Here is a 27007-nt window from a genome sequence, read left to right as displayed (position 1 = left end):
TTCTGAAAATACTAGGTTTTATTCACACCCCTGTGGTAAACAATAACCTTAATATGATGACTAGGTTTCTTCTGTAGATCACTATGTCACATAAAATACAAAACCCATAGCATAAACAAGCTGACAGTTATGAATGTTTAATGTGGTCTCGTCGGGAAATTAAACGAGTTATACTAGTCTTCTCAAGTAGTCCAATTCAAAATGCATCATCATCTCCGAGTTAGTACAAGTCACTGCCATTTCTATAACAAAGTAATGAAGGCACAGCTAGTGCAAGCAGACTTAAACCCGTTCAGACTACTGGGCTGAAAAAATACTTTGGTTGGTTCTTCAGGAGAGTTTTCTCTAAACAAATATTGGTCTCAGTTAACAGTTCTGATCATCTTCACAGCTGCAGTCTAATAGCTACATGACAAAGACTTCACAAGAACCAAACTATGTAGCAATGAATTAACATTCATGCTTTAGGGCATTTACTGCATTCTACATATTGGCAGAAAATTATACTGTTAAAATGCTAGGTAGATTGAACCTACATTTTAAACTGGTTCTTAAGTGTTCAATTTCTTTTTTTAACAAATTGGTTACTTAATTCTACCAAGATACAAAACATAAGGCTGTAAGTAACTAATAGTTGTGTTTAGGCTATTACAGTGCAGGTAATCCTCAAGGCCACAGACACACTGCTTCACTGCTGCTTGCATTCTGCTGGGTTTTGATCCTTCTGTTGAGAAAAAAGGAAATATAATTTACAGAAACAGTATTTAAGAACTACCAATATTGCTAAGCATGCTTCCTCAAGCTGCACTATTCCAAAGTTCTTCCATCTTTTCCCTTGCATTAATTGTCTAGCATTTGCAACACTACTGTCTTTGGATGCAGCAATATCCACACTACATTTATTTTGGCTTTGTTGGCACATCAGGATACAATCCAGAATAAAAACCTGTTCAGAACTAAGTGTGGTGAAGTACTCTAAAAGACACTGTAACTGGGAAAAGGAGAAGAGTGAGGTGCAGTAACAAACAACCCAGCTCAGAAGAAGCATGCAGACCCTCTTCACAGTTTGAGACAAAAGAAACTTCCTATGGGCAGTAACAAGAGCATGGCCTTATGCCAGAAGACACTGTAGAGCAATGCAATGAAATGCCAAATCACAGTCCCTAAGGCTCTGGAAGCATCTTTTGCAATACATTCCACTTGTTAAAAAATTCTAACATGGAAAACTTCTGTTCGTGAAACAGACAGCCAGTAATATGTCACAGTAATATGGGAATTCAAGGAAGTTTTTGGAGGGGGCAGAGTTCAGTTGCAGGTTTTACTCCACCACCTTCCTTGGTATGGACAGCTATTCTAGGACCACAGTGCTTCAATAAATTCCGCTGGCTTACAGCCTGAGATCAGCTGGCACCACTCTAGCACCACTACTATCTCTAGCCTTTGAGCAAGCTCTCTGAAACTGAGCATAGTCCAGCCCTTTCTCAGGTCTGTTTGAGAAAAGCAATCTGAAATGGTGGAAGTCCAACTTGCAGCTGTTTCACTTGGGTTTCAAAACTTTCTTGACTAGGAACCAATATGAATACATATAACAGACCAAACATCACCAAGACGCCTGTACATTTTGACCACAAGTTTGTACCCTGCCCTTCTATGTACAATGCTAAGATTAATGTCATTTTCTCAACAGTACTTTGATAGCAGCTCAAACCATTCCTACCGAATAACACTCATTTGAAATGACAAGCCCTTTTAACAGCAGGCATTTTGGAGCACTTCACAGACTTCATGACTGCACTTTCACCTATCACATCAGACGCTTTCATGTGGCCACATGTACCTTTCCCTCAGCTATTAAAAAACTATGAATTGAGTGGCTCACAATTGTTTTTCCAGCCTGATTAGTGATTTTTCCCTTCCCATGGAATAAGAAAGCTCCCAGTTGCTCTTGGCTGTTCACATTTCAGGACTTGGCTGTAGATGCATTGCTGAACCTTGACTTCTGCCACCTCAAACAATGAAAGACTTGCCATTTACCTAACATGAAAGAGCGTATTTTGTATTCTGCTGGGAAAACCTGTGCCAGAGCCAGCTTATAGCAAGTTCCCAAAAACTGAAGCTGGATGACACAGTTCTCTCCATGTCCTTACAACCATTTTGCAATTTTCATCATTAGGCAGCAAACTGGTGCAAGACAAGTTTATAGAAAACCAAGCCTGACTAACCTCAGTGCTCAAAGCCAAAAGTTACTTTTACAAAATGACTCCTGGAGAAAGAACTTTCATGAAGTTTCTCTACCAATTCTACTCTGTCAGAATTAGGCCCAAAACAACCTCAAAACAAAACATGCTCACCCATAGGAACTATTGGTTTAATACTTAAACTAAAATAAAGATTCAATATACATAAAATTTTAAATGTCTGTATGCATACACAAACTTTAAACATTCATTTTAATTCCTTACTTTTGGTTCATAATCAGGATCATTTTCTTCATCTGCTTCTTCTTCTCCCTCCTGAAAGAAAACACTTAATATTTCTCTAGCTTATCCACATTCACCTTCCGGAGCCATTTTCATGAAAATTAAGATTAAACTGTACTCAGAAATACATTCATTACCACTTTATGTTATACATACTGTATTAGTTTATCCTCCATAATGCCTATCTTTTGACATCAGTGGCAGCTTAATTTTTAAGATACCTTAAAGGTTATCTTAGCTTGGTTTGGGATTTTTTTCTTTGTTTGTTTGTTTTTGTTGTCTTGCTGGTTGTTTGTTTTGTTTTTAAGATTTTTTATATTATTCATCTAAGATCCACCAAACAGTATGTTCTATCTTATTTCAGAAGTAATTCTTAGTGTCCACAGCACTCAAAAACTAAAGGAATTCTTATTCTAGATAACAAACTACAACAGGTAAACTATTCGAATCAGGGGCATCTGTCATCTTACCTCATCATCTGCCTCTTCACCTTCTTCATCATACTAGAAAAGAAAATAAATAATCATAAATGCAGCCATCTATAGCTCAAGTAGATGTCAGAGATCACTCCATATTGTGATCTTAAGAGAATCATGCAATGGTTTGGGTTGGACAGGGCCTTGAGGGTCACCTAGCTCTAACCACCCTGCCATGGGCAGGGAAACCTTCCACTAGACCAGGCTGCTCAGAGTCTCATCCACCCTGGCCTTGAATATCTGCAGGGATGAGACATCCACAGTTCTTCTGGGCAACCTGTTCCAGTGTCTCACAACCCTCACAGCAAAGAATTTCTTCCTAATATCTAATCTAAACCTAGTCTCTTTTAATTTGAACAAAGAAGCTCCTGTGTTTGTCAGATTTAAAAACACTTTTTGCATCAGCTTGAGCTATGTTTAACTTGCCCGGTGAGCTCTGGCAGAGCAGACTGTCCCCGTTGCGCGCAGCCCGGGAGGAGCCGATTACACTGCGCTACCACTTGGGGACAGCAGGGGACAGCGGAGCCCAAAGCAACCCGTCCTGTCAGTACCTCCCTCCTCCACAGCCACAGCCACGCCTTTGCAACAAGGGCCAACAGTTGAGATTCTAAAAATTTATTTTTAAGACAGTATGCATCCAAGCCATCTTAACAGTCAAACTGTCCTTGTTTAGCTGAGGCAGCGACAGAAAAAATGTTTTATACCTGTATAAAGTTCTGAGGCTTTGTGTTTTGACAATTTCAAGCTTAGCTCTTTTAAAACACTTATGCTTTTGCAGAACTTGCTTTGATTATTTTGGCATGCTCTGAATATGCTTATCTAGTTTGTTTTTTTTTTTTAATGAGAGACTACTTTTGAAAGGATGAGGCTTGAATTCATAAAACTTCATAGGCCAATGTCACTTTAAGCACAAAGAACAGGCTCAGCAGCTAAATAAAGTCTCATTTGTTCTCTGGCAGCTCATTACAGTTCCACAAAGTATTGGGTACACTTCTCTAGGAATGCCGAATGCCTTAAATACAAAATGCTACTATGACATCCTCTAGATGATCAGCTCCTACCACTGCTTTTGCCACAAAACTCTGAAGTCACTACTTATAAGAAGAATTATTTTTATGCTGCTCTTCCTGAATGATCTAGGAAGCTCTGCTGCAACTGACATCCCAATCTAAAGATACCAATGCAACAAATTACCCAAAGTCTTTAAACAGCATTATTTCAAGGTTTTTAGTGCTCTGAATGAACATTATACTTACATCATCATCATCATCTTCAATAGCTTCTCCAGTGAAGTACAGTACAGACCGGGGGACTATACGTTCACGCAAGAAATGACCTATTTCAAAGTCTGCAGCAAGGATTGCCTCGGAATCATCATCCTGCATAAAACAATGTTATTTCCAAACTATAAGATGGTAACTACTTTTGACACATACACACAAGTTACATGGTTTTGATGTGGTCAGATTTACAGAAATCCCATTACTGATTTTTTTGTTCCACTGAGCTGCTTTACAGAACTGAACCTGAGGGGCCAAGTTTGATACTTTGAAAAGCCCACCTACATTATACAGGGAGGAGCTGCTGCTTCAGTAAGCCATATTATATACAATTATAGAGTTTCTTTGGTTCCAAGTATAAAGATTATTTAATAGCTCCCATAGACTTTCAGTTCATATGCACAATACTCTTAAATAATTGAACAATAGCCAGGTGAGCCTATGAAAATAAAGACTTTACAACCTACTTCTGATTCCTACAGTGCATCCCCTTGATTACCATTAGACAAAGCCACTACTGAAGCACTTGAACCCCTAAAAATGCTCTCTGATCCAATCCTAGACTTTCACTCCTCATTTTCATACCAAGTGTTCTGCTGTCTCCCATCTGAGCAATTACTTTCTTTATAGGTTTTGTTTTTCCAAATGTTATGAACATACAGCTTTTGGTGTCCATGCCAACTAGAGTTCTAACAGCATGCTCCTGAAAGCTTTAATTTTGTGTTTCTCACGCGAACTACATAACATATTCCCTGCTGGTAAGTATTTTTGGTAGTTTTTCTCCTTACAAAAACATGGGTTATTGCCATAATGGCACACAAAAAAGCAGGCTCTTGCAGTTTTCTGTTCCTGTTTTATTACTTTCAGGAGTTAACAGCTTCAGAAATTTTTAAGAGAATAAAACACAAACTGGATACATTCAGCCATTAGAAAAAATCATCCAAAGAACACCTGAAGGGAGAGACTTACATCACCCATTAGATCGAAGACTAATAATGTAGATCACTACATTTCTACAACTGTTAACAATCCACAAGCTAGCTTTCAAGAAGCATAAACTAATAAAGTTGACTAAACTAAACTATCATCTAACTCAAACACTCCTGAAAAAGAAAACTCAAATACATACTAGTCTTCATAAGCATTCTCAGCTAAAGACAGAAGCAGTTAAAGCTGAAGCTGTTTAACAAATTCTAAAATTCCATAAACACTCCATCATCGTTTTTTAAACAAGCCAACTTACCAGGTCTCCACTTTCAGGAACTGTAGGAAAAAAAAACAGAAGAAACAAGTGAGTGAGATAAATTCTACATCTTAAGTTAATACATGTAAACTAGTGTTCAGCTTACCTTCAGGAGGACTGAAGAAGTTGAAGAAAGAATCATTGGAAACAGTTTTTGTCACCGTCCTGACTGTTCCACGGCCCTTATGTTTTTGCTTCTTCTTAATGGTTTTCAAAGTAACATTCTTTCCTTTTTTCCAGTCTATTTGGCAACTAAAGAGTAAATTTTAAAAAATGACAGGGGGAAAAACCCACAACCACCTGCAGCTTAATACCATTCCCCTTGTTACAAATATCTACTGAGACTATCACAAATGCAAGAGATGCAGGGAAGAAAAAATATTAAGCTAGTATTTATTCAGTCCTGTCTTTTCATTAGTTTATCGGTTTGAGAACAAGAGTAACAGGTTAATTTTAGGATTATTTCCATCCAGAAGTTTTTCCTTCTCCACTCAATCTCTGAAATGCTAATTTTCATTAGCTACCAAATAGTGCCTAGTTTTCTATCAACAACTAGTACTGCACCATTTTTAGAGCTGCCCACCCATTATAAAGCGACGTCATATTTGGGCATATTAGTAATATGCCAAAGTTCACCACACCTATCATTGTAACCAGTAAATCCTTAAAACAATGCATCAAGCAAGCATGTAGGTTTTGGCTGATTTTGAGTTGTTTGTGAGTGCTCTGTCTTCTTGTGTTATATTCATATGTTTGGGTTTTTTTGTTTAGGGTTTTTTTAACTCTATCCTTCTTACAGAGCAAAATCATGCCTACAGGCTTCCCTAACAGTCAAAGCATTCTGGCAACACGTAAATGAAAAACACAAATCAGTGAAACTAACTGCATTTGCAGAAGTTTCTGATTAGATTCTTTTACAGACTCAAAGAAATTGAGTGAGTTGCTTTGGGACAAGAAGGGGCTATCCTAGCTACAAGAGAAAACAAGGACTAAGAGTTAATAATTTTTATAGAAGCAGTGGCATCTCACACCAAACTCTGTCAAGATCCATGATTTTCCAATCAGTCCAAATTGGGGAAGACAAAACAGTTTACTCAAAGCCACTCAAGCATTTAAAATTAAATCTTACAGGACTTTGCAAAATATGTTAAGTGACATAAAGAGAAAGAAGGGAAATAAAGGGGCAAATAAGTCAGAATGAGAACTGGAGATTAATTAAGAGTAAAGCCAACACCGACTATGCAGTGATAGGCTGTAACTTAGTTGTTATCACTCAGAGAAGTAGTCAGAACACTGGAGACTTGAACACAAAAGTTATTGAACAGGCCCAAGTGTACTCATAAGAATAATTATGTACAACAGTTTTCTCTCATCCCTCTGTTCACAAAAAAGGGAAATGTAGAGGAAAAACTTACTTAAATAATTTAAAACAGAAGATTTCACTAAGAAAGGAGTGTGAAAGCTTTTTAAAAAGAGTAATCTGGAATTATGAGGACTGTTCTCCATTTCTCAAATAGACAGAAATTCAAAGGCAAACATTCAAGGCTTATAAAACAAAACGGACAACTGCAATAGAAAAAATAAATCTGAAAGAAACTCCCCAAAATGCTGTGTGTCAGAAATACAAATACTGACTATATTTTAATTTATACGCGTATTAATATATATGCTTATAACTTATGCAATACAAATAATATATTTTTCTATATTGTATTGAAGTTATTGGTAACAAAGAAAAACCTCATATCAAACCTAGCTGTTCCAAAGTTACTAGGGGAAGTATCTTTTCCAGCACCTCCCCAAGATGCTGTAAAACTCTACACTGGATAATGTTAAGGAAAAACCTGCCATATTACCTTAAAGCTATCTATTAGCACTTACCCTGTACAACCCATGATTTCTGGTCCGTCAAAGGAAAAGGGATCAGAATCATCTGGCTCTGACCTCATTCTATACGTCTTTGTCAACACTTCATTTGTGAAGTAGTCGTTTGGTTCAAAATGAAATTCTAATGTGAAACTCTTAAAAAAATTGCAGAACAGTAACTTTAGTTATTTACAAACACCTTTAACTTCTTAACACCTAAATCCAAGCAGTACACATGCAACAGAATACACCTTTCTCCAATACATCCATAAGTTATTCTAGAAATTGCCACCCAAGTTGTACAATGAATCTTCAAATCTTTTCATTTACTTGATCTTGCACTTTCTAATTACACTGCTTGCAGTAATGACAGACCTCCCAGCACAGAGGTTTTCTGCTACTAATGTATAGGGAGAATTTCTAAATTTAAAAATATGGTAACTTAGAAAACTGTGTCTGATTTCTGCCAGGGAAATACAGGAAATTACAGCAGTTACACAAAAAGTACCCAAAGGCATCAAAATGCAATGGTGAAACCTAAGTTATCAGCTATTAAGGCAAATCTCATCAGAAGCTGAATGTTAAATTCAGTATACACTCATTCACAGGGTGATGCAAGATTAGCACTAGACCTTGTACTGCTTTCTCAGAAGCAGCAGCTGTATATTTTCTCATGATTTCCACAAGACAATTGGCTATCACAGACCATGTTACTAAAATACAAATAATTCTTAAGATAACATAAAAGTAATCTTGTTTAGTAAGTCAAACTAACCATAGGTTGTCCAACTTCTGAAAATTTCACTTTTATATCTTTTAAGTATTTCAGGATAGGTTCATCATGTTCCTGTAGAGAAAACACAGTGTATTTAATTTTCATAACATTCAATTACACACAGATTTAAGGCCTCACAGAGATAAAAAGCAGTGTTTAGAACAAGTTTAACTTAGGAAAAAAAAAAACCTTGTTACAACACTGAAATACTTCCACGAACATGACCAGCAGATGGCAACAATGGCTGTTACAGAGTCCCCAGTACAGCACACAACCAAAACCCACGCTAACACCATGAACAATTTTTAGTCATGTCTAATACACTTTTCACACACACTTCTATAAGCACCGAAAATTTATTAGTAACATAGAATAGGTTCAAGAAATAAAACAGCAGGGAGGTATGTCAGTGCTCTGTACTCTCACTTGAAAAGTTACCAGAGATGACATCCAGGTAACGGTCCCATTATTGCTCTCCAACAGACATATAAAGTATCAAAGTGTTTCCACTGCTTCCTTGAAGACACGGATTAATTACCAATGCAACTTAAAGCAAGACCACTACCTACCTGAACCATATCACTGAGCAAGTCCACATTCTTGAATACTGTCAGCCAAAACTCAGGGATTCCTTTAGGGTCTTCTTTTTCTTCATCTTTTTTTTCTTCTTCAAGCTTAGCTTTCTCTTTCATTTCATCCTTGAGAAAATAAGAATATTTGGTTTACTTAATTTTAAGAGGTTCATCATAAGGGTCATCAGTTCTTTGTTGATACCAGTGTCATATGGATGTTTAAGCAACCATTAAGAATTAGCATCATTATTAATAGCAATAAATCATTACAAGCCTGTTTTTTTAAAACTTCAGCTTAATGAATCTTGTTTCATGCTAAAGCTTGAGATATTGATGAGAACTGATTAAGATACTCACTGAAATTTCTTCGTCAGCATCTGCTTTCCATTCGCATTCTTCTTCTGTAGGCTCATAAATGGCATTGATGATTTCACTTCGCTGGAAGATTAAACCAAGAATATTTTCTAATTTCCTAGTCATTGCAATCAGCAATGCCCTAACCAATAAATTCCTAAATTACACAATTAGTAATACATTAACTATCTACCTTTTCTTCTGGCTCTAGAAGATTGATTCAGCAGTTAGGAGGTTTTCAACACACTAAAATAAACAAATTCCCAGAAAACTTACAGTATTATCTGACACTTGCTCAATTAAAACAAGGTTTGATATCCTGAAGTAATTTTGGTAACTATGGAACAGACTTAACTTTTCACTCTCTTAATCTTAGTTGATATTCACTTGGATGGCAAAATTGTACCAATGGAATTGAAGGGGCACATATGAGACCAAAGTAATTTGGAAAATGAATAAGTTCTCTGGTTTTTATATTCTCTTGCTGTATTTTAGATGAAGCTTTCAAATACAAATCAGAGTAGCACTAAAATACCTTGTCAAATAAGGGCTGATAGAGAGCAGCATACTTTCTTTCCAGCTCATGAACTTCCTCATAGAATTTTGCTTCTATCTGTGCGCACTGAACTTGAAGGTTCTTGAGAGCATTCACACGTCTTTTAACAACTTTAGGCAAGCTGAAAAATTCAGTGACAGAACTGTTACTAACACTGCATTTTAAGCACATATTGATCTCTCCTTAACCAGACCCCTTGCAAGTTAACCAACTTGTACCACAACACATTTTACACTGTTTTAAACTTTATAAAGTTTAAATCAAACTGCAACCACTTTCACCAATGACATTGAAATCCTTACCACAAGCTCTTAAACTGAGGCTCAACCACAGTATAGAACCAGAGTACTCCAAACACCTGGGTAAATCATGAGAGAAACTTGTGCAATAAATCTTCCTTCTAAAAACAAGTTCTACATTTTTAATGAGTAACACAGGAAAATCATAGTACTGTGTACAACTAAGAAAGGTCTCACCATTAATTTGCTTGGTTTTATGAAAAAGTTTAAGACAGTTGAGTTATTCTTTGTTTAGAAATTTAATCTTCAAAATTTGCTGCTCTGTTTCACTGAGGGCAGCAGCTAATAGCACTGTTTTTAAACACACTGTCTGACCCAAAGTGAGCCAGAACTGGTTTGCTAAATGAGCCACTGTACTACAGATGTGCAAAAGGAAAGCAATTACTGCTTGCCTCATAAATGCAGATCAACTACAGAAAACTTTGGCAAGAATTTATACCAAGTTTTGATACTGAGAAAATCACATGAAGTACTGCTAATAACATTCCTGTATCAGCTAATGTTTACAGTCTAAGCATAAAATTAGTATGCTAGAGACACCAGGCTTCCAAGTATCTCTCCACAGTCTAAATAACTGATGCTTCATGACCAAGGCAAAGCTACAAAAGATTCCAAGGAGCAGGAAAGTATCCTAAGAAGTGTGCCATACTGTAACTGCAGAGGAAAACATCAGCCACTGTAAATATTAGCATTCTTCATGAAACTTCAAATAAAAACTCTTCAATTCTGAGATGCACTACAGACAGACTATATTAGTTTTTCTCTACCTGAGCAGCACAGTGGTTTATGACCACTAATGCCATAGATAACACTGTTCAGAAAACAAAAGAACCATTTTAACACTTTGCTTATACTAAACAAATTCTGTACCTTTCTACATATCCCGCAGATGTGCCTACCAGACCATCAAGTCTTTCCTGAAGGGCTGCAAGAATCTGAGGGTTTTGCATCATCTGCACAGTCAACTGCCGAGCTGAATTAAAAAAGAAGATTAAGTAAGCACGAAGTGCATCTCTTGGACCAATCTTGAAAGAATTGTGCATAAAAATAAAGAAAATCAGACAAGCAAGAATTACAGATGAAGAAGAACTGTTTAAAACTGTGTGAAGTCTGTCTAATACCAAAATATATTTTAGATTTATAAAATATGATTTCTGTCCAGGATTTCTAGAGTATAATTTCCCCTCTGATTCTCACCTAAAATAGCTGGGAAATCACTGAAAATACACATTATTCATCTCTAGACTCCTGTGGCACTAAACACCTGAATACTCACCATTTAATTACTGTATGCCATTTAATTACTTCAGCTAATGAGTGTGTTCCCCTAAATTTTGTAATCCACTTTTGAAAACACTTATTTCTATAGATTAGCAAAGCATAACATCTTGAGCAAAATATTCTATTTTAATGTCATTATTCTGCTCAAGCGAACTTGAAACATGGCACTATCGGCAGTCCAAGTATTTTTATTGCAGAGATTATTACTTGTTTCCCTTCTGGCTAATTGCTCTTTAGATTCCATCTGTACCCCCACACTTCAAATACAAAGCATGAGTAAGACTGCTCAGGACTGACAAAACAAGTATTTTGATATGTGCTTATGTTTTTTTGTTGAGGGGGGAATAAAAAAGGATTTATTAATTTCAAGAGTGGTAACACTAAGCATGATTTGTTCTGTTCCTGTCAACTCAGCAGCAAATTATTAGCAACTAATCAAAAGTAAAAGATACACATACACACATATACGCACATTAATTTTTTATACTCAAAGCTTCACACGTGTGCAGTTTTTAACTGTTTTCAGTTTTTAAATAATCCTGTTACATATCCACAATAATCCTGTCTTTTCCAATTATACAGGTGGCCGGCACTGCCTGAACCTGGCATTACCCATGACTACAATGAGTAACTGCACACAACTAATAAAAATCACTCCATTTGAAAAAAACAGTCCTTGCTTCAGAACTTAAACACAATTGTCCATCTGAAACTGTCTTACCACTTCCTATTTTTTTTTCAGTAAAAACTTTTAACACACTAACTAGAAAGCACATTGCTTAGAAGTTTAGAAACTCTTGGTTTCAACATTACCTTTGCTGTTGGCATCTTCACCAGTTTCTTCTTCTTCTACTTCTTCAACATCTTCCATATCCTGCTGATCAAGTTCAGACTGTTCTTTGCTATTAGAAATATTCAATAATAACATCAAGAAGTTAATTTTATAATATACTATAAGGAGCTTAAAGAGCTCAAACTAGAGATTATGTGGGTAGAAACAAACTGTTACATCTTTTGACCCATGACACGCAAGTCTTAATAGGCAAACAAAGCTGAATTTGTCTTCACAGAAGTTTCATGTTTGACAACCCCAAAAGAGTTTAAAGAATTAGCAACTTTCTAGAATTACTAAGTTTCTTTCTACAAAAAACTCCATCTCCTGCTCTTATCAATCAGTCAAAGCCTCCTTCTGCTCCACATAACTTCCTTAAGATATTCAGGCCTTGAGAACTGTGGGTAGGATCACCAACACTGCACTTCAAATGCCACAAAATAAGAGCATTCGAAGTACAGAAAAATCCCTACATGGAGTGAAACAATAGGAATGGGCAATATTATCTGTTTTTCCCCTCTAGAATTCCAACTAACATAGGAAGTTGCCTCATGCCTTCTTCCACTTTTTTATTTACTTACAATTAAGATCACAAACCCCTTTATCATGAGCAACATGAGCTTTTCTCCCACATGCTGTAAACCTCAGGTCTTGCCACAGTGCTCAAGTGTCTAGACCCTGCCTATCCAGTATCTGGAGAGCCCAGCCACGTCAAGTACAGCACAGGACACACTCACAGCCTCAGTAAAATCACAGACAGATTTTACTTACTTGTCTACGTCTGCCATTCTGCTAGATTTGAAACACTAGGGAAAAAAAAGAAAAAAACACATAAGAACAGCAGCACTAGATTTCAGTTATAAACTCCATGGCCACATGCCATAATACTAAAATCACGTCAGCCTTATGAAACACTATAAATATATATTGCAGTCTGAAGCATGGCTCATCTCCCTTGCACATTTTGAGCTGTCAGTCTTTAAAACATGCAGAAATTTTGAAAAACTTTGTTCTGGTTTAGAACCTATAGATCTGCTCACATAAACTGAAGTACCAAGTACCAGCAAAACACCATGCTGAGTTTTGGATCTTAGGACTGTACTAATATCATTGACTGAAAATTAGTCCTAAGTAAAAAACTGGAATATAACCTGAAAAAAACTGAAGCAAAAAGGGTGCTGGTAACTGTTTACTCATTTCCAGCATGTGACTGCAGACAGAACATACTTATAGCTAAAACAATTTCAGAATGAAGATGCCTTTTTGTGGCTTTACTTTTAATCCCAACTTTACAAAATCAATCCAAGTCATTCCTCAGAATAGCCATAATTCGCAACACTTTACCAAAAAAAAAAAAAAAGATGCCAGGTGTCAGGCCATTTAACATGACTAATTCCCATATTCAGAATGATCACAATTTTCCTACAAAATATCTTAGTGAAATCATAAACATATTCCATACACAGTAACTAGAAGCATTTAATATTGAGACTATTGCAAATCTTGCATACCACGAAGAACCTATGTTCTCAAATATACTATGAGTAACATTTTCTACCAGCAAAACAGTACTTGGGAGTCTATTCTCCAAAAGGATGTTTTAGGCAACTTGAAGTCTAACACAATACTATGCACAAGAAAACACTGTCCTGTTATTACCAACTGCCAGTAATTCAGAAGGCTCCAGCTACCAGGAATAATTTGCTGGCTCAGAAAGCAAGGAAACCAATGCTTTAGACTCTCCATTTTACCTGCTCTCCTGTAAGCTAAACAAATTCAAGTTTCCTTCAGGAATTTCAACTCCTTACAACACATTCAAATGGGAATTGTAGCAAAGTGTTGGACGGATGTGCTCCAGAAAAAGAGAAGACTGTGTTTGCTGTGTCCAAAGTGTAACACAAAAGCACAATCCCAGTAAGATCAGGATATTAACAGTCAACATGAAGAAAACATCTTAGAATCTTCAAAAATAAACACCCACATTTTATGTAAATATAATCTAAATATAGTTTTTCTGATGTCATAAGTACTTCCCAAGAACTACATGGAAAGAAGGTATCTGATATCCTCATTTAGGACCACAATTTCATAGCACCAAATAAAGATCTAGAATGTAGTAAAAAAAGATTCAATTCCCTAATATGCAGAAAAACTAGAAAACCAAGTCCATCTATTTCAGAAAAATAATACAGTATTTGCTAATAAAGAGGATGGCAGCACTGCTATAAACCAAAGAACATCTAACAATTCAGTAAGAAGAATTACAGCAATATTCTTGGCGCATTTTATTCAGTTCACATTTGCCTGTCTTGTGATTTCAGTTTTACCCATGTAACAATTCCCTGTAACAATTCAAAAGACTCTCCTTTGAATACCAAAGATACCATACACTGAAGACCTACAGAAACAGCATACTACAATTACAAGTCTCACAAACAGGTCCCTGTTTTACTTGAGCAATGTAACTATTAGCATAATTTTTGATGTACACAACATTGTATCCATGAAAAATATACTCCTTCCTTACACACTTCCTCTTAACTTGTTTTTAATGCGGGACCATTTCAAGACTGACAGTATTGCTATGCAAAAGAGCACAAGATGCACAGCTCACCTGCCTCTCAGACATTTTTCTGCAAATGAAACATAGTGATGCTCCTTGTAGAGACCAGCAATTCCTTTCACTGTTCTCCCTATCAGAAAACACTTTAATTTCCATAAAACAGAAGGTAGTTCTTTCAACAAACATATGACCAGTGGCAGCACAAACCCTGTGGTCTCTCCAAGTCAGTGGACTAGATGAAACAGCAGCTGAAACACCTTAGAGGTTTTCTGAAAGAGACCAACTTCCACAGTTCATTTAAACATTTTTTCCCAAATGAAGACAAGATTGGCTACGAACAAATTATGCCTAACAACTTTAAGAAGCATCTATCCCACCTCCAACAAGGGCCACTAGCCAATACCTTGGAAAAAAGCAATGACATGGTAAGAATTCTCCCAGAAACACTTGTAACTTTCAATTATATTCAGAAAAAACACACTGGACCAGAAGCGCAGGTATTTGACGACAATGTCATAACAAATTTTTATTTCAGAAACTAGTCCTCATTTTCCCCAAAACCAGGCAGATAAATGGATGATATCGCTGAAGTTTCTCCGTCGCAATATTCATCTCAGAGATCAGTTTAAAGATTTTTCTACACTATGCAACTATATAGCAGAGAAAGTTTCACCAGCAGTCTCCTGCTACTGAATTCCTCACTGGACCCTTGTTTTCACCTCTGAACAAGTACTTGCCATCACAAACTTTCATCCATCCTTTCACTGTTCATCCTCTTTCCAAGATCATTTCTGACCATGCTAAAGGCATTCATCGCACTACAGCACCCTGTGGGACTCCAGCATCTGCCTCTCTCTCCTCATTGCAATGGGCAGTTATTGCCCTCTGCTTCCTGGCTCTCAAACAATCCCTGTAAGCACTGTGTGGCTTCAAATTATGGCCCAGTTTACTCAAAGACTTTGAGTAACATTCTTCAAAGATTTTTTTGAAATTAAAATAGACTGTATCAAGTAGCTGTCAGCTTCAGAGCCTCCCTCCTCTAGTGTGTTTCTCTCTCTCTCATCCAATTTTTCCTATTCTCCTTGCAGCAGTCTTTTTCATGTGCCATCCTTTAATCTTCCCTCCATTTTTTATACAACTCAGTATCAGAATGTACACAGTTGGAAGAGTTCTTCTGCAAACTGAGGAGATACTAGTGTCTGTCATGGCAATTATCTGCCAGCTCTAGACAACTGTTCTTGAGTAAGGAGACTACAAGACACTGCCAAGAAAACTATGCTGGCAGACATTTAGGCTAATCTGTGCAACCCACTAGCATGGAAGAGATATAGTTGCATCACATTTTGTTTACTGTCATTTACTTAAACAACCATAAGTTTCTCTGCAAACACAGCTCTACTGGCTAAAAAAAAACCAAACAGAAACAAAAACACTGCATAAAAGCACTGAGAAAATGCATTCCTTAAGAGCAAACAACCTCCACTATCTCTGCACAATGCCCAGTTCAAGGTCCTGGTCTAGTCTTCAGAGTTTTAAATACACTACTTAACACAATCCATAACATTCTAATAGATCACTGCAGTATTTATTTTGCAGTATCTCCCCAGCACTAAATACTGAAATATAGAACTCGTATCACTCCACTTTCCATAAGACACAGCTGTCCTTCCCAGTTCATTCAAAGGTGCATTTACTTTCATAAACAGCAGCTACACCCTGGCATGTGAGCAACACAACCACTAGCATCACTCCCTGAAGTCGTGTCAGGGAGAGATCAGTTCACCAGTTGTCAATGGAGGATTATAACAAACCTGGATACACCTAGTGTATTACTTCAAGCCTGAGGGTCTAGGTAACTGTTTTGGACTAAGATACTGCTTGGAATATAGGCCTTCTGACTGCATGAAGAGGCTTATAACCACAGATAAGGGGTAGTCTACATCCCTGTATAAAGTCAGCATGCAAAAAACCTCACTAGTAAAATACTTTGTTTCCCTCTTACTTGAACAGCTACAGTGACTGTTTGAATGCAGTAGACTGCATTATCGTCAAATACAGAGGCACCCACAGGCTTTACTAAAAATGTTTTGCTGCTTACTGTAAAAATATGCAGAAGAAAAGCAACAGTAATTTTTTCAGGGCTTGAAAGAGAATATGTAGGAAGTTCATGCTACAACAAGAAAGCAAAAGTACAGAAAAGCAAGCTACAGTGCAAGTTTCCTATAGGTTTAAATTTAAAACCTCTTTCGTACAGGTACCTTAAGTCTGCCTGCCATCACAAGAAAGCATGTTCTTTGTCAAAATCGAAAGGTTGGAGGACTTAATCCGGCACTAGCTTACCCACTGTTTTGAGTGTATCCTCCAGAATTACTAAAAATTAGCAAACCCCCCCTAAAATTTAAAACTATCAAAACTGTGTGACAATTTGCTATTTTCATTAGGCTTAAAGGACATGATCTTGTTTAACTCCATTTTCAAGAAATGGAGTTTGATACAAGCAGAATGTTCATGTGTTCATCTTTAAGTAAGTCATTAGTGAGCTTTCAGTTTTCAAGGCTTTTTGTTTCTTCACTGAGTGATTTTGCATAAATGAAGATAGAAATACAAACTCCAAGTGTTCAGTGCTTGCTCATCTTTCCTTTATCCACACAGAAACTAACACGAATTTGCACAGAGGCACCAGCCATGTTACAGCTAGGACACAGACTTTGGTGAGAAGCCTTTTCTTGTTCAGATCAGCTCTACATGTCCTAAGTAAGCACAGCACTATTAGATTACCCGGACATCCGCTCGCCCTCAGGAAGACAGGTCACAGTGAGGTGAACTACAAGTCAGCTGAGGCAGCAAGACATTCCTGAGACACAGTTCCTCCAGCAAAACAACGGCATTTTTGCACAAGCCCCAAGGCTGGCAGGCTGACAACACATCTCAGCTGTTCAGCAGCTCTGAGCACACCACACCACAAAGAGTACCCATACCCTCCCCTTTCAGGAAACACCTCTTCCCCTTCCCTAGACAAATTGCTCACACAGGAGGACAGCTAGTTGTATTTAAAAAAATCATCAGGATTAAGTCTGGTAAACTATTTGCAATGTGTGCAGAAACCAAAGGTGCCAGACAAATGACATCATACCAGCCAAGCTCAACTCTCACTAAAGACCGGGAAACTCAAGAGCAATACATTCACTAGAAGTTACTTCTAACTGACGTTCTTGCTGAGAATTCCAGGACAACTTGTAAGATTTCTCCTTACATCATCATCAATAAAAACAGGAAACAAAAATTAAAATATTGTAGAGATCAATTAGAAAACACTCTTTGCACATATCCAAAACAATTGTCTGGGGTATTTTGCTCAAAACCTCTAATAGAGGTTTGTAACTTTAAAGCGCTCAGATGCTCGGCATAGTGATCTTAAAGGTCTTTTCCAACCTAAACAATTCTGTGAGAACTGAGTGACTGTTTAAAAAGTGCACAGTACATGGTATAGAGTTTCACACTTCAAATGTCTTGGGACTACAACCCAAAAAATGCATCACTCATTCCAAAACTGTTAGTAGAAGCTATGGTAGCAATCACGGGGTAGGGAAATTGTTATGAGAGAGAAGATCATACAGGTCAATAGTAACTAGGAGAAAATTTAGCTCTTCTTCAAAAAGAAGCAATTGAATAATGCATCAAGTTAAAAATGTCACTTTAAGAGGGAATAAAGCAGAAGACCAAGTGTTTCCTTTATACTAGTGAGATCAAATTCATGCATCCATTACCACTAGCATGAAAAGTGGTCATGAAACACGGGGATACTGTATCTATTACTGTCCTGAGGGGAGACCTATCAATCCCTCCTACAACCCAAAAGCAGGCTGTAGATGGGTGGGGAGTGGTCTCTTCTCCCAGGTTAACAAGCAACAGGATGAGAGGAAACGGCCTCAAGTTATGCCAGGGCATGTTTAGATGAGATATTAGGAAAACTTCCTTCACTGAAAAGGTTGTCAGGCATTGAAACAAGCAGCCTAGGAAGTGCTGCAATCACCATTCCTGGAAGCATTTAAAAGATGTATTGATGTGGCACCTGGGGACAGTTAAGCAGTGAACACAGCAATGCTGGGTTAACAGCTGGACTCAGTCTTAGAGGAGAGACCTTTTTCAACCTAAACAATTCCATGTTTCTCAGCAGATAAACATGTTACACAGATTATATCATTCATCTTAAGGAAAAAATATGCCTTCTTAGGAAAGCTGAAGGGCCAAAAAAGAAAATCAATCACAATCAAATGAGCAGAGTAGAGCAGTGCTAGAACATCAACATACCACATCTTAATGAAAGACTTTATCAGCCACTGAACTCTCCAGAGACAATTCCTTGATTAGTGCCACAAAGTTATTCTGTTAACAAAAGATATCTAACTGTTAATGTAGGAACAAAAAATTGACAAAATTTATTTAAATTTTCAAATCTAGAATAGATAATTAAAACTGCCCAAATACAGGAGGATGATATAATAAAGAACACAATACTAATATAAAAGCTATTAAGTTCTGCATAAAGAGACTAAGGAGCTAATGGTCCTTCCACTGGAAGCAAGGAATCCAGGTGCCTCAATACAGTAACAAGGTGGTGACACTGGACCCTTGCAGTAACTCAAATCCCTTCATTTAGACACAACTTACTGTGCTAGCACCAACTCATCCACTATGTACAAAAGACATGCACAGTTAACAGCAGAAATGCTAACTGGCATGGTGATATATAGGAATCTTTAGCAGAAGCTGAAGTCCTGACAAAGCAGAAGAGGGTAAGAAATTCGGACAAGAAGTGGCATTTCACGAAATACACTCAGAACAACTTCTAGGTATGGATATGAGCTTAAATATCCGAGATGGGAAGCACTCATATCATCACATGAGAGATACATTCCTTTCATAAAGGGAACAGCCAGCTTCTCTTATGAATGATATTCAAGTCAGAGAAAGTAAACCTTGCTGGAAAAGTTTATTGTAGTTCTTCCTTAGCTATGCATAACCCCATACCCCCTTCCTTCCATCAATGTCTGAATGACAATAAAGTTAAAAAATGTTCAAAGGATTTCTTTGTACAGTGTTAGACCTTCAGTATCAGCAGGGTCAAGAGACAGAGGCTGTCACAGGCAAGTACCTTTTATAACAACTCATGAAAAGGGTTAGGCAAGTTTGAAGTTATTGTGACACTGTACTGATACATCTCACGTATAGCAATGTGGCAAAATCCAGATTCTGACTGTAGAGAACAAATAAACATGATAAAAACATTAGAATGCTGAACCAAGTAACACAACACAATTTAAACTGTTCTTTCCCCTTCAAGTGGTATTACTTTGCACTCCCTAGTAACTCCTGAGGTAAAGGCATCAACTTCATTTGCCAATGCAACTATTTCATTAGTGCTTGCAGGCCTTTGCACAATACATGTATACATGTTACAGCATGAAAACACATTTTCCATATTTCAATTTAGAAGTGCTCTATACTTGTATGAGAATGCCAGTTGATGGGAAAAAAATCAAATTCTGCAAAACAAAGCAGAGGGATCATATATATAAGTAATAGTATTACTCAGCTATTAGTAACCTCAGGATTTGTTTTCATTCATGTAGAACCCCATTGTAAGCTTTCCCCTGAATTTCTATCAGGAAATGAGGATTCAGTCAACAAATACTGAACTCCTCGCTCTGTAGTATTTTTACTGCATTTTAGACAGTGCCTGTTTACTCTTTCAGCAGAAAAGAGCCTCCATACCAAGAAGGAGATGGACTACCAAATTACAAATTAAAATCAGGACTAAACTACATCTGCATGCTTGTCTATGCTACTGACCTGAGCTCCGTGACCATGTTCTAAAAATAAGGTAATTAGCACACAATGTTGCCTTTGTTCTGAATGCCAAGATTCTGCAGCAGAAAACCTAACAATTTCTATTAAGAACAATCTTTCATTATTAGAGAAATAACAAGTTTAAATCCAAACCTGGAAAAATTTACAAGGATCTTTATTTTTTTAAAAACAAACTACTTACTATAGCTTTTTATGGTTTTACTTTCCATCATGGATAATAGGAAGAACAGCAGCATCCCAGAGGGTTGAAATCAAAGTCTTTATATATAAAGAAATATTTGAAATTTCCTAAGACAGTATTTCCCAATACAGTTCATGTTGGTGCAGGTATTCAGTTTGTTAAAGAATGGCAAAGTAATAAAAAAAATTTGTGTTTTAACAAAGTTCTTCAGATAGCAGGGTGCACTGTAACAGCTTAATAAAAATCAAACTTGTGCATGCTGCAACATCAAACAATGGCAAAGAGCAGTAACTGGCTGCCCAGATCACCACATAATCAAACACAACCATATTGGCAATTACATTGCTATCTGCAAAACTCACACGCTGCAGCATTTAAGTTTTTATCCACTTTGACTTCAAAAACATCTAAGCATCCTTCTGTGAAAAGAAAGTTACAAAATACTGAAAAAAATGCACATGCTTCAGAAGTGTGCTTTTTGCTAGAACATCTGATGAATGTAATTTTAAATTCATTCACTAACCAAGAAGCCACTGAAATTCCTAAAATGTATTTAGCAATTTCTTTGTTAGCTTCTGTTTAGTATTTTTTCCATGGAAGCCAGGCCACTACTAGACTACCAACTTTAAAGCACACAGTTTTCAATTAACAAGTTAGTGTGCACTAAAAAAAGAACACAACCCCAACTTTAACACATTTTGGACACCATTGGGATGAGATGTTACAACTGGCAGTAAAGACCCAACAGAAGAATGCCCATGGTTATGGTTTCAGGCAGTCACTTTCAAATGAATACAGGTGCAGTTTAAAAAGCAATTGTAAACATGTAGTAGGGCTACAGAGAACTTGAACCATGGAACTTGAGCACTGTTTACAAAGATTTCTTCAGAAATACTCTCTTGCGAGTTTCACTCAATCTTGCCTTTGGCACCAATATAGAAGTATGTGATCCCTCCAAAACACTGAAGATGGTGGTAAAAGACTCAAGAGGCTGTCATGAAGATCTCACCAGTTCAAACATAGCAAGCATGTTTCTGATAAAGCCACCTTGCACACATAAGAAACAGCATAAAGCACTATACCAGCTCACACTTCAACATTCAAAGATGAGTTCTTTCCAAAACTGTAATATCACGATTTAACAACTGCTTAAAAGGGTGACTCAAGTGAGACAAAATAAATAGTACTTAAATCTAAAGTAACAAATAAAAAAAATGCAGTTCCAACTACTTTAGAATTCAAAAGGTCAAAAACCTGCTATGTAAAGACATATATAATGGCATGCAGTCCACTGAAGACTTCTACTCAACATAAAGAAGTGGCAAGATCTGAAATGAATGCATGGTGACTAAAACACACAGTTACAAAAGATGATCATCCTGCACTTCGGTAAGGTATCCCTAATGAAAATACTGTATCCACTGCTCAACACTGAAGAGAGAACTAGCTCTGTTAAGGGCCTAGCAATATGAATACCTGAGCAACAGAAGCAGTTCACATTTTGTATTAATAGCATTTGAGCAAAGAGCAACAAGAAATGACACAAAAATACATACATAAACAAGAAGTTCAAAAATAACTGATTCAAACTTGGTTTCAATATTTTTTTTTCATGTACCCTCCCTGTGTTCAAATTTTTTTTCATGTACCCTCCTTGTGTTCCTCAACTTGACTTTTCAATGTCTATCAGGTTTTTAATGAGGGCCTGAAGTAAACCAAAGCTTTCCCACATGGGCAAGTCATCCCACAAGAAACCTGAAAGAACTGCTTCTCCATCTCTTGAAACACTGCATATGGAACAATACCTAAATAAAGTAGTGGATTGAACCAATCATAGTGCAGATGGTCAGAAAAGATAACAAGCATTTATGTTTCTGTCCTGGGTCTTAGAAGTCTAGAGGTTTGTCCATTCCAGATTTCAGGCACCCACTTTGTCAAACCTCATAACAAGAATCTCCAACACCTGGCTAATTCTAGTATCTCTCACGTTTTGGGTGAAGATTTCTTCATTGCTTGTTTGTTATTTGGCAGTGGTAGTGATAGGTTTTTTAAAGAATAAATGTAAAATCATCAGTTGAATGCTTCAAAGCTACAGGTACATCCAAAACCTATTTTTTGTATCTAAAATTGGCTTTCACCTTTTGAACATAAAAATCCACCAAGAAGCAACTGGTAACACTTTCTTCTATAGTCCTCAATGATGAGGTGAAACAGTTGATGTGCAAACTGTCTTATTCATTATGGCATGTTAAGATTTAAACTGAGACATCACTATTGCAAGTCATGTCTGTGCAGATGTGCATTTAAGCACACAGCCCCCAAATGCATCTGTATTTTCCAGTACTAAAAATTTAAAAGGCTTTCTATCTAAGAAAGACCTGCAGTTTAACCTTTGACAAGTAGTTTGGATGCAAATAATGTTTTCATTTAAGCAGATGATGCAAATTCATTTAAAAGATTAATCTTTCAGGAAGTTCATATCTTAAATTATTTATATTTTTAAGTAATTCTAGAGTATCAAAGGTAAATTAGCAAACTTTTTTACAGACTGCAACTGAAGCTTTAATCTGCAATATGTGAAGTCCTCCTGAAAACTTAAGGTCAAAAGTTATGACTTAATACAAAAGTACATCAAAAATTAGGATTTTTATTTCTGCATTAACTTTGCTGATTCAGAAAATAATATAATCATTTAGTGTAGGAAGCCCTCAAAGCCCTCACACGTTGCTTCTAAATAGCTTAATTTTTCAGAAGGTCATCAAATGAATCCCCAAGCTACTTCTGTGATGCCTTCCAGGCATGTCTGGTTTTCTAGACAAATACATTATGACACCAGACCTACTCTCCAGATTAACAATGTTGGGTGATGAGGAAATGCACTAACTTCTGAGCTGAGTGAGGATCAGCTAGATTGAATTAGCTTTAATTATAATCACTTTTGAACGCCAAGTAATTTACAAATGAAAACTGACCTATAAGCATTAAACCCATCATCACAACCCCTCCTTGGATTAAACACGTACTATGAAGTTCCACTCTATTATTTACTAGCCACCTCCCTAAGGAGAAGCTCAAAGGAATGCAGTTGCTCAGAGCAGTTGAGAAGACTCCTCAGCTGTACTAAAATAAAACCATTAAAAAGTCTCATTTCTGACTGCAAAGTTCTGTCTTCTGTGTAAATGGCTGTTTGTACCTCACAAATACCAAAGCACTCTCAGCTCATGGAAAATCACAGAGCTTAAGTTGCACTGAATGTACATACGGATGCAGAAAAACAAACAGGCATTGGAAGAACACCTGCATCTCGATTTTCTGTAACCTGTCCAATTCCTGCAGCTTCCTTTAGAATCAGATCCTTAGTTAGAGACACACTATGTTTGCAGGTGCTTCACAAGAACCTGAATATGAACTGCATTACAACTACATTAGCAAAAGGTGAAGACACCAGAGATATGTTCATTATACCTGTTGTTCTACTGGAATAAACTGGCTTTCACAAAAGAATTGAACCAAAATTCAAAATAGAGGATTCTTGTCTTATTCCCCCCCTAAAATTTTTCACTATTGAAATTAATGTCCTCAAGCTATTTTACTCCCTGAAGGAATGCAATTTCTGCCATAAGTCAAGCTCTTCATGTTATCATTGCTTTAACTTTTAGGAGCCTAGTGAATAAACAAGGTTTTTATCAAATGTACAAGGTAAGCCAAAGTTTCCTCACAGATGTGGAGTTCTGTATTAGAGGACACGGCCTCAGCCTGGAAGATCCAGGTCACTCTCAGGGCTGTGAAAAGTCTGTTAACAGAGGTTCATAACACCATGCCCACACCACCTTGGTTTCAGTTTCGCTTGTGCACACATGCTCAAAGCTAAGAAAAAACCACACCACCCCTTTCCAGGGTGTTTAGTAAGCAGGTCACCATAACAAGTCCCCCACCTGCTCCCAGGAACAGTTTCTGAGTGAAGCAGGGGGCAGATATTGCACCAGGATGGTGGGAGCATTAATGTGTATATGTAAACAGTGCTGCAGCAGATCTGGCACTTCTTGCAACACTGGGCTGGCAGCGCAGATGCAGCACGGTACTTCTGCGTGCTTCCAACACTCACTTCCTAGTCTGTGAAAGTCAGAGAAAGACCAGGAGCTCTGAAAGACACCCATCTACCACCTGTGCACAGGACCAACATTCCGTCCTCAGAAACCAAGAGCACACGATATCCAAGACTTGTCACAAAGCACAGAAAAAGTGGAGGGCAGTACACTGTCCATGTATCACTCTCACAGGACTAAGTGGGACGCACACACACAAGCTCAGGTGTCAGTGGCCTGTTCTAAGCTCTTTTATCAATGTTTCAGGTACTCAAAGCCTGAGAGGCCTTAACTTTTGTTTGGTACAGAAGCATCCAAGTCACTTAAATTTCCATGTATGTGTATTTTAAATGCTATCTTCCTCGAAGGATTAATTTAACTTCTGGATTTACAAGAGAATGGAAACCACTCAGCTTGCTTCAAAGTACAGCGCTTCTCTCATTCTTTAAAAGAGTACCATGGTAAAATGGGCTCAGCAGGAAGGCTGCTAAAAAGCTGCTAACATGTTTGTCAAAAACTACCTTCAGCAGTTCACAGCCTTAGGCCTTAACTCTTCCCTCAAGTTTCATTTCATGACTGTAATTAAAATTATCAGGCACTATCTCCTGCCTGATTAATGCAGCATCTACCAGCAGATGTTAAAATCCCAAGAGGCGCTGAGCAGAAGAGAGTATTTGTCATACCTTGCAGACACCGTGCCCACTTCTCTTACCCTCCACAAATGAGTTAGAACACTAAATGTTCTCACTAGAGTGAGATACACTCTAAGTGTATTCAACAAGACTTCAAAATATATGCCTAACCGCAGAGAGCTTGGAGATAAAATGCGGAAGGTACTGCTGTATTATTACTATAGCAGCTGCTTGAAAAAGGTTTGTGTTTTTTTCAGCAAGCAGATGAGGTCGGTTTTTTAGTCAATATTGAAAGTCTCACAAGTATTGGCAGTGTAAGGCCCCTAAACATTCAATATGGAACAGAGTATGTTTTATACACTTAATGATATGCTGAACACAAGATAATAGTTCTTCTAGTAATTACTAAATCCTCCAGGTAGTTCCTCGGCCTTCCTTGGGGACACTGTTTAGGTTGAGAGCAGCTCACAGGCACCCGGAGAAGCGACATGTTGAACTCCCGGACACCAGTGTACCCTGAGCAGGAGCTGCCCGTCCGCTGGCTGAATCTCTGAGTCCCCCTGCCAGCAGCAGAGCACAACACACCCGCGCCGCGGCTCCGCACGGAGCGGGAACAAGGCGCGGGAGGCGGCACAAGGCCACGGCGCGCTGCCATCCGCCGCTCCTCGCTCCGCCATGTGCGCACACACCGCGCGGGGCCCCGCGCCGGACTGGCACCGAGCCCCTCCCGCGCCCTCCCCGCGCCCGGCCGGACGCTCACCCGCTCCTCCCCGCGCCGCTTTCCGGCCCCGCCGCCCTCCCGGTCCCCGGCCGCGCCGGGCGCGGCCCCGCTCGGGCGCCCACGTGTTGCGGGGCCGACCCGCCTCCCCCCAGCGCCGGCCGCGCCACGGGCCCCGGCCTAGCGCGGCCCGGGAGCTCCGCGGGGTGCAGCGGAGGGACGCACGGGAAGCGGCGAGCAGAGCTGCTCGCTGCGGGCCCGGGGAGCGAGCAGCGGCGCGGCCGCCACGCGGGCCGATACCCGGTGTGGCACGGGCACCGCCGGCCCCCCGCGTCCCGCCAGCCCAGGGGCTCCGCTAGGCCAGGCCGGCATCCACGGCCTCCCCGCGAGAGAGCGGGGGCCCAGCGCTCCCAGGACGCCCCCCGTGCCCCCCACACCCCCAGCCCAGGGCGGCGGCGGCGGCCGCGCTCCGGCGGTACCTGCGCGGCCGGCGGGCGGCGGTGACTCAGGAGCAGCGAGGCGGAGGCGCCGCGCGGCCGGCGGTGAAAGGACCCGCGCTCCCGCCGCTCGCGCTCATATAGAATTAACGTCACCACGTAACCCCCCTCCCCCGCCGCCCGCGTCTCATGGCAACGCGTGCGCGCGCCCTCGCGCCGCCCGCCCGCCCCGGGAGCGCGCGCCGGCCGTTGGCCGAGGGCTGTTGGGCCCGAGCGGCGGCGCGCGCGGAGCCGCCCGCGCTGGCACCCCCGGGCACGCGCCCGCTCACGTACCGCCCGCCCGCGGGCCCGCGGAACGTGCCCCACGGCAGGAGCGGGGCGAGGGCCGGCCCGCCCGCCAGTCAGGGTGTGATGCTACCCCGACTGCTTCGGTGCTGCCTTAAGCCTGAACTCGGGGGTTTCTGAAGGCACCTGAGCATAAATAGAAGTTACTCGGGCAGGTAAAC

At 39.1% G+C, this 27007-nt stretch overlaps 1 protein-coding gene across 2 annotated transcripts; it reads right to left on the bottom strand.

Moving 5' to 3' along the window:
* NAP1L1 (nucleosome assembly protein 1 like 1) lies at positions 1 to 26679 on the bottom strand. 2 transcript variants are annotated; one of them, XM_059846902.1, is made up of 15 exons: positions 26544 to 26678; positions 12786 to 12820; positions 11996 to 12084; positions 10772 to 10874; positions 9582 to 9723; positions 9050 to 9130; positions 8690 to 8818; positions 8121 to 8192; positions 7361 to 7500; positions 5586 to 5731; positions 5480 to 5499; positions 4213 to 4335; positions 2951 to 2983; positions 2463 to 2513; positions 1 to 724 (listed from the first exon to the last, which is right to left on the bottom strand). In XM_059846902.1, the coding sequence occupies exons 2-15, from the start codon at positions 12800 to 12802 to the stop codon at positions 689 to 691; spliced, it is 1182 nt and encodes a 393-aa protein (XP_059702885.1). In that variant the 5' UTR covers positions 12803 to 12820; positions 26544 to 26678; the 3' UTR covers positions 1 to 688. The 2 variants fall into 2 exon arrangements, with proteins under 2 accessions (XP_059702885.1, XP_059702886.1); XM_059846903.1 differs by lacking the exon at positions 2463 to 2513 and having other exon boundaries at positions 26544 to 26679.
* Positions 26680 to 27007: the final 328 nt, after the last annotated feature.

Source organism: Haemorhous mexicanus, chromosome 5 (assembly GCF_027477595.1).
Source record: "Haemorhous mexicanus isolate bHaeMex1 chromosome 5, bHaeMex1.pri, whole genome shotgun sequence".
NCBI classification, from domain to species: Eukaryota; Metazoa; Chordata; class Aves; order Passeriformes; family Fringillidae; genus Haemorhous; species Haemorhous mexicanus.
The sequence above is the reverse complement of the archived record's forward strand: the minus strand, read 5'-3'. Positions and strand labels throughout refer to the sequence as shown.